The sequence below is a fragment of the Rhinichthys klamathensis genome, unplaced genomic scaffold (assembly GCF_029890125.1).
Source record: "Rhinichthys klamathensis goyatoka isolate OS25496 unplaced genomic scaffold, OSU_Roscu_1.1 h1tg000007l_1, whole genome shotgun sequence".
Lineage (NCBI taxonomy): Eukaryota > Metazoa > Chordata > Actinopteri > Cypriniformes > Leuciscidae > Rhinichthys > Rhinichthys klamathensis.
Genome location: NW_026606560.1, coordinates 3,522,632 through 3,530,021, shown reverse-complemented (window position 1 = coordinate 3,530,021; position 7,390 = coordinate 3,522,632). Strand labels below are relative to the sequence as shown.

General features: G+C 40.8%; 1 protein-coding gene and 1 long non-coding RNA gene across 2 annotated transcripts; both read left to right on the top strand.

Annotated features, from left to right (window-relative positions):
* The first annotated feature begins 306 nt into the window (after nt 1-306).
* On the top strand, nt 307-2,105 carry her6 (hairy-related 6). Its single transcript, XM_056259936.1, has 4 exons — nt 307-646; nt 765-860; nt 973-1,060; nt 1,280-2,105. Exons 1-4 carry the CDS (start codon nt 539-541, stop codon nt 1,798-1,800), a joined length of 813 nt encoding a protein of 270 aa, XP_056115911.1. The 5' UTR covers nt 307-538; the 3' UTR covers nt 1,801-2,105.
* A 2,401-nt stretch (nt 2,106-4,506) lies between these two features.
* Nucleotides 4,507-7,189, top strand: LOC130091884 (uncharacterized). The gene is made up of 3 exons (XR_008807873.1): nt 4,507-4,534; nt 6,571-6,684; nt 7,082-7,189. It is a non-coding gene; the product is annotated as an uncharacterized LOC130091884 (long non-coding RNA).
* The last annotated feature ends 201 nt before the right edge of the window (nt 7,190-7,390 follow it).

Genomic DNA, 7,390 nt, shown 5'->3' with positions numbered 1-7,390 from the left:
TTTCAGTGTGGATCTATACGCGTATTGAATTGCAATTACAAAGTTTGCTGTTTCTTTGCGGAGACTGGCTCTTAAGTGTTAATATGTAAACTGAATGATTGAACGCAGTCCCGGTTGTGCCCTAAACCCGGCCGCGCGCCATTGGCCACCCGCTCAAACGCTAAACAACCAATGGAGTGGCGCCGACCACGAGCCATCCTCCCCTCGGGCCGCGTGTCCCTCGCGCTGATTGGTAGAAAGTTACTGTGGGAAAGAAAGTTTGGGAAGTTTCACACGAGCCGTTCGCGTGCAGTCGGAGATATAAATAAGACCAACACGACGCTGAGGCAGGCAGTTGCTACGACCGCTGGCAAACGGTGAAATCAGAGACTGTGACATCATTGCCGCACCAGTTGAACTCGGGACACTTCGTGCGGATATCCATTCATATCTGGAACTGTATCTGCGTACTTTACTGCGTGTACTCTAACAGAAGATACTGAACAGGAGGATTTCTTTAAAAAACAAATCTCATAGGATAGGATACTTCCCAGAGAAGATGCCTGCCGACATCATGGAAAAAAACTCCTCTTCTCCGGTTGCCGCGACTCCAGCGAGCATGAACAGTACACCTGATAAACCCAAAACGGCTTCGGAGCATAGAAAGGTTTGTATTGATATTACACAGTACTGCATTTATTTCCAAACATCGCACATGTGCGCATTAGATTACATTGCAAGAAATAGTTCCCGAAGTTAATAGACATATTTCTTTTGCACTTTAGTCTTCTAAACCCATAATGGAGAAAAGAAGAAGAGCGAGAATCAACGAAAGCTTGGGTCAGCTGAAAACGTTAATCTTAGACGCCTTGAAAAAAGATGTAAGTACTGAAAGTCCGATTGATTCTAACAATTATATGGGTTAAATATTAATGCATCTCTTTACATAGCCGCTTATCTAAACCAATCTCTCTCTTCTTTTTTTTTACACAGAGCTCGAGACACTCCAAACTCGAGAAAGCGGACATCCTGGAGATGACAGTGAAACATCTCAGAAACATGCAGCGGGCACAAATGACCGGTAAGTCGCGGATCTAATGAATATTCGTAAAAAATAGTTTTTGAGAACTTCTAGAAACTCGGCTGCAGTTTTTTACGCAGCGTTTCTCTCTGTAGTCTACACTTGTTTTACATGTTGCAAGATTCGTTTTCTAGATAGAATATAACTAGTTATAGAGCAAATTCATGTTCAGCTACTCAAGATGATCTGACCGAAAGTCTTTCCTCGTTTTCTTTACAGCTGCGCTGAACACGGATCCCACGGTTCTTGGGAAATACAGAGCTGGATTCAGTGAGTGCATGAACGAGGTGACCCGGTTCCTGTCCACCTGTGAAGGGGTTAACACCGAGGTCAGGACCCGGCTGCTGGGTCACCTAGCCAGCTGCATGACGCAGATCAACGCAATGAATTACCCAACACAGCACCAGATACCTACCGGGCCTCCTCATCCATCCTTCAGTCAACCGATGGTTCAAATCCCCAGCGCGACTCAACAAGCCAACGTTGTGCCTCTTAGCGGAGTCCCCTGCAAAAGCGCGTCTTCCTCCAACTTGACTTCTGACGCAACAAAAGTTTACGGAGGTTTCCAACTTGTGCCGGCAACGGACGGACAGTTCGCCTTTTTGATTCCCAACGGTGCCTTTGCTCCAAACGGCCCCGTTATTCCAGTGTATGCTAACAATTCCAGCACACCGGTTCCGGTGGCCGTGTCTCCGGGAGCACCGTCAGTCACGGCAGATTCCGTTTGGAGGCCTTGGTAGACAAAAAAAAAAAAAAAAAAAAAAAAACTCTTTAAGACAAATTACACTTGTTTTCTTTGTTCAGCGTTTACTTTTTTTGTTCTTTTTTGTATGAAAATGTGTTTTAATGAGATGATGCACTATATTTGTATAGATCAAAAGGGAGAGAAGTTCATATTGAAATAAGTTTTGTATTGTTGAATTCCGTTCAATGCATTTTTATATTTGCGGTATCTTTTCCACGTTGTGATGCCAAAGATATGTTGAATGCGCTTTCAAGTTTCTTCATTTTGGAAGATAAATAAATTACATATAAAAAAATGAAACGTTTTGCCTCATTAGTTGTATTGTGTTTTCGGTTTGTTATGATTATTCTTACTTTAAGCAAATATTCGGGCCGTATCGCATGCAAATTAAGGCTAAACATGCAGTCTTTAAAGAAGCTTGTTTGCTACTCTTAATCATTGTCAAGCACAAACTCAGGAAAACTTAGCCTATGTCAAATCACGGCGGCGGACAAGACATTAAACGGCCCTCAGTGTAGTATGGATTTACATTGCGATCAGTAGGTTGCCCTACGTCTTAAAAGTTTTTTTTTTTTTTTTTTTTTTTTTTTCTGTTAAACATTACAATCAACTGATAAATCTACATCTGTCACTCACAGCCTCGTTTTCATTCTCGGGAAAAAAAATTACGTCTACTAGGAATAGTCACAGGTTGTGACTGGTCATACAATTTATAGATTATATTGATTGATATAGTGAAACCCACGTTTTTTAAATATAAACTACATAGTTATGTTTATAATAGCCTGCTTTTCTCTTATCGCTAAAGAGAAATATCATAAAACTTGAAGTTTAATTAAATGTAGATTCTCTAGATGCTATGTCGAACACAGGACGATAGGCTATTGGAATAAGGTTGAATTAATGGCATATCGCTTTAATACACACCTAGCCTGGGGATTTTATCACAATAAATAGGAACATTAGGTATTGAACGATTAATGTCTGTAAATGAGTGTGACATGCAGACAGCCATCAAGAGGATTACTAGAGTCTGAAGCTGAATGTAGCATCAAAGTTCAGTAGCAGAGAGAAGTACGAGTGACGATTTTTATTACACAACCATTTAGCGCCATCTAGTAATTCAAATGTGAACTACAGTGAGTCAACGAGCGGATTGGTCAACACTTTCAGTTTGAAAGAATTTAAGGACATTTACCCAGCCACGTTACTAGCATAATGCCATGTTAACATACATTTTTATTTATTTATTTATAAGCATTTGCATCAAAAAATAAAAAAATATGATTAAAAAAACAATGAACTCAATAAATGATTATGATAATAAAGTAATGAAAAGTGGCCTACTTATTACATATGCTTTTATCTCTGTGTGGGCATAAAGGATGCAGAAATATTTACACACAACTCATATGGCTTTTATTTAGAGTAAAATGGGAAAACGCTTGACATGATGAAACGTTTCCTTCTCGCATCCCTGTGTTTTCCAGGTGTGTGTTGCCTATAGCTATTTCAGTGTGGCCATTCTTTGAAGGGGGCATTGCAGGTGTTTGCAATTACCTGCTTTGAGGCACAAAGTGCAGATAAGTGCAATCATTTTGAATTTCCATCACACCTTTTGTGGTGCCGAGAGTATAGAGATTGGAACCACATGTTGCCTGCAAGGACATGCTCATCTCGAAATGCATACATGGTGGGTCAGCCTGCTTTGCCCACCTTAACTTTGAGCACAACACCACCTCAACAGATCCCCAATGATGTGGCGGACCATGCATTAATTTCCTGTTTATTCCAAGGCGAGCAGTGCAACCCAAAAAACAGCCCGACCCCCTTCAGGCGTGCTTCCCCCTGCCCGCCTTGCTACAACCTGCCTCTGGAGGACAGCTTTACGAGGGTCTCAGGTTACTGGCGCACTGACCACTGTGCCGGGGCACCCGTGCACATGTCACAACATGACCGGAGGGTTAGCCGGCATGTATGTCAATTAACTTTTCCCACACTCTCTGCAAATGCAAGAGGCTTGAGAGGAGAAAGGAGGAGGGGGGAAAGGGAGAAAAATAAAAAGGACTAAACGAAAGCCCCCTCTCTGCTTCCTCCTTGGCTCTTAAGTGTTACCATATGGCACGAACTCTCTCTCGCTCTCTTTCTTTGCCTCATTCTATCTCTCTCTCTCCTTCTTTCTCTCTCTTAACTCGTCATCATTACCGCCTTGTCTTTGATTGTAGCCCTGACAAGCCTGGGATTTATGATTTAAGCACAGGGATTGCTGTACCAAGCTCTGGACTCACTATGCAGCCCTCTTTCTCTCATTCGCACTCCTTTTCCCTCTCTCGCCCTCTCCTGCAGTTGCAGGGGAAAGGCTGTTTTCTGGCAGGAAATGAATAGCTCCCAGATGAGCTGAGGAACCTGAGAGGTCGTGAGAAAGAGGCGAACCCCCTTCCCACAGCCGGCGCACTGCCAGCCGCCGGGGGAATGTGGGAGAGCGTCTCTCTGACACACGCATCAACTCTCCCGCTGCTTGCCCAAACACCCCACCGCCTGCCTGCCAGCAAGCGCTGACGCACAGGGCCCATCTGAGGGGGGTAGAGTGGAGCTGATTGGGGCAGAATGTGGGAAGCTTGACAGCAGAGACGAGGACAGGGGACAGGAAGGAGGATGGAATGATGGAAGCCACGACGAGAAGCACATGTTCACTAAATATACAGTTACAGAAGTGGTGTTTGTAGAAGGTGATATCATTCAAAGAGAAGCAGGAGTTCGATAGTCAGTTACAACTAGCTGCAAATACAGAACAACAAATGTATTATTCATAATCAATCAATTTACTCTTTATCTTCTTGCTAACAAAAATGTGGTTTTCACTGTGCCAAAAAAAGTGTCTTTTATATAAAGGAAGCTTTGGTTTGAGACTGAGAGCCTCTGAACAACTTTTTTAAGTTCTCAGACAGGAGAAGCAGTGGTCAAGGGTTTCATTCTGACTGGAGCAAATAAGGATTAATGTGAGTGACCGATGAGTAATCAAAGTGGCACATTTGGCACAGTGAATGAGGGAGATGGCAAAAGATCTGCAGCATTTAAAGTTTAAAAAGCTTAAAGGAATATAATAATAATAATAATAATAATTCATTACATTTATATAGCGCTTTTCTGGACACTCAAAGCGCTTTACATTGAAGGGGGAATCTCCTCAACCACAATATGAATGCAATATGGGAATTCTTTATTTTGTCTATGGCAAGGAAATAGGATCATCTGAAAATGAATCATAGACAATTCACTTAGTAGATATTTTGGCTTATTGTGGCTTGTCAATATGTGTAACAATCACGGAATACACATATTACACATTTGATTAAAAATACAGTAAAAGTAATATTGTTAGCTTATATAAAGAACTATTTTTCTATGTTAATATATTTTAAAATTAAATGTGTTGTAGGCAAAGCTGAATTTTCAGCAGCCATTACTCCAGTCTTCATTCACATGATCCTTCAGAAATCATTCTAATATGCCAATTTGAAGTATTTCTTATTATTTTCAATGCTGAAAACAGATGCACTGCTTTATATTTTTGTGGAATCCGATAAAAAAATTTCCCCACGATTCTTTGATCAAGTTTAAAAGAGATATACTGTCATATAACTATCCAGCCTTTTCACAATGTAACCAAACATTTTACACTTAGACAGGATATACTTGCCGATCACAATTTTTCTCTTTGATACAGACTTTAAAGTCACAATAAGGGTATAAAACACAATATTTGAACCCGATCGGTAGCTCTTTGAGTCTTGCACCCACCATTTTGTTCTAAATCTTATAATTAATACTTAATTACTTAATAATTAGCTACTAAATATGCGAGTTGTCAGTTTTTACATTGAATGTGTGGCTATAGCCCTACTGCATTTTTTGAATGCGTTGACAATACAATGAATATATTTCCTTTCTGGAAGAGTGGAAGTCTAATGTCTCTGGAGGTTTGTATTTGTGTGAATACTGACAGATTTGCAGCACTTTTTTCTTCAATCTAAACCCGTTATACATGCATAAGGTTTTTTGTTGTCAAGGTGAGTCGGGTATGATCATCTAGAGATAAAAAGGATTCAAGCAGGTGTGAGGACACGTGTTTCCTGTCATAGGCCAGATTGTGTCCGTCACAAGACCCTTGGGAAACTCCTATAGGATGTATATTTACACACACACATACAGACACGCAAAAAGACATGGACTTAAGTGTGATTGTGTGGCTGTTGTTATATTCCTACTTCAAATAACTTGTACAATATCAGCTCAAGGAAATGTTTTAACACTTAGTTCCTTTTTTTCAGCTTGTATACTACAATCTTTCAGAACACACGGTTTTAATCCTAAAGTCAAATTATTGTATGCTTCAGTCTACATTCCTCACTATAGATTAGGTGGTGCTTGTATTCTGAAATCTCATCCATAGGTGACGTTTTGTTCTCATAGTCATTCTTCTGGACTTTGCAGTACCAGATAGAGAGGCCCAAATCATGCTAAAGGTTCCATGAGCTTCTGAAACACAGCGATGTGAAATGGCATTATCCCACCGCCTCTCACACCGTCCACGCAAAATGGCTTAAGCCGCAGCAATGCTTCCGTGGGCCACTGGCTAATCCCCTTTCTTGTATAAAACCAGTGGCGGGACCGCACATCGCTGGGCAGTGCGATAGTGCACTAGTGTGACAAGCCATTAAAGTGCCGCTCTGTCTGTGTTTTTATTTACATTCTTGTCTTTCAGATCCACCGCAGAGCTTTTATTCTTGCCAGCGATCACTCTGGGAAGGTACTCTGATCTGACACCCACAGGCTGCTGTTCTGCCGATGCTCTTTTGCATCAGACATAATGAGATGGGTAGGGCGGCATGTTTTGATGGGGGTGGGCATGCTAAGGTTGCGTCACATGTGCCATATCTATTGAATGTAAATTCAGTAAGAGGGTTACTTATGTTTGTATTCTTTCTTTCTCTATTTCTTACAAAGTTGCAGGGCAGTCATGTTCAAAAGGTATTGAGTCCTGTGTTAGAATCTACTAATGCCCCCTGGTGGCTTCAAGGATATACTGCAATATTTAAAAGTGTACATGGTTCTCATTAATAAGTGGTAAAATTTGAAGCAAACCTGTTCAAACATTTGACTTTTTTTTCACACTTCTGGTTCAACAGTTTTTACAGTATATGCGTTGTGCAAAATGTTAATTCTCAATGCAAACGGACCCACCTGGCCTTGATTGAAATGTGGTTTTGTTTCAGAGGTGCAGGAGTAACGCTGGAAACTCAAGCTGTTTGACGGCCTCCAGATCACCTTCAGTGCCTGGAGTGGGACTGAATTTCATCTCAGTCAAGGCGAAGAAAAGTGGCACCACTATACAGATCAGAAAAAAGTATGTCCATTGAAAAAAAAATCCACACATAAAAAGGTGATTTGTCCAAAACTCAATTTCTAACATTTTTTTTAAATTGCAGAGCATTGAGAGCATTTATTTACTTCATTACTATTTTATAATTTTTGTTAATTTAGCAACCTGCTGATGTACTACACTGCAAAAAAAAAAAAAAAAA

What these genes read in the sequence shown, in the direction of transcription:
- her6 (XM_056259936.1), top strand. Translation starts at nt 539, where the DNA reads ATGCCTGCCGACATCATGGAAAAAAACTCCTCTTCTCCGGTTGCCGCG. An exon ending in TAGACGCCTTGAAAAAAGAT is followed by an intron (nt 861 to 972) that starts GTAAGTACTGAA and finishes TTTTTTACACAG; the next exon opens with AGCTCGAGACACTCCAAACT. An exon ending in GCAGCGGGCACAAATGACCG is followed by an intron (nt 1,061 to 1,279) that starts GTAAGTCGCGGA and finishes TTTTCTTTACAG; the next exon opens with CTGCGCTGAACACGGATCCC.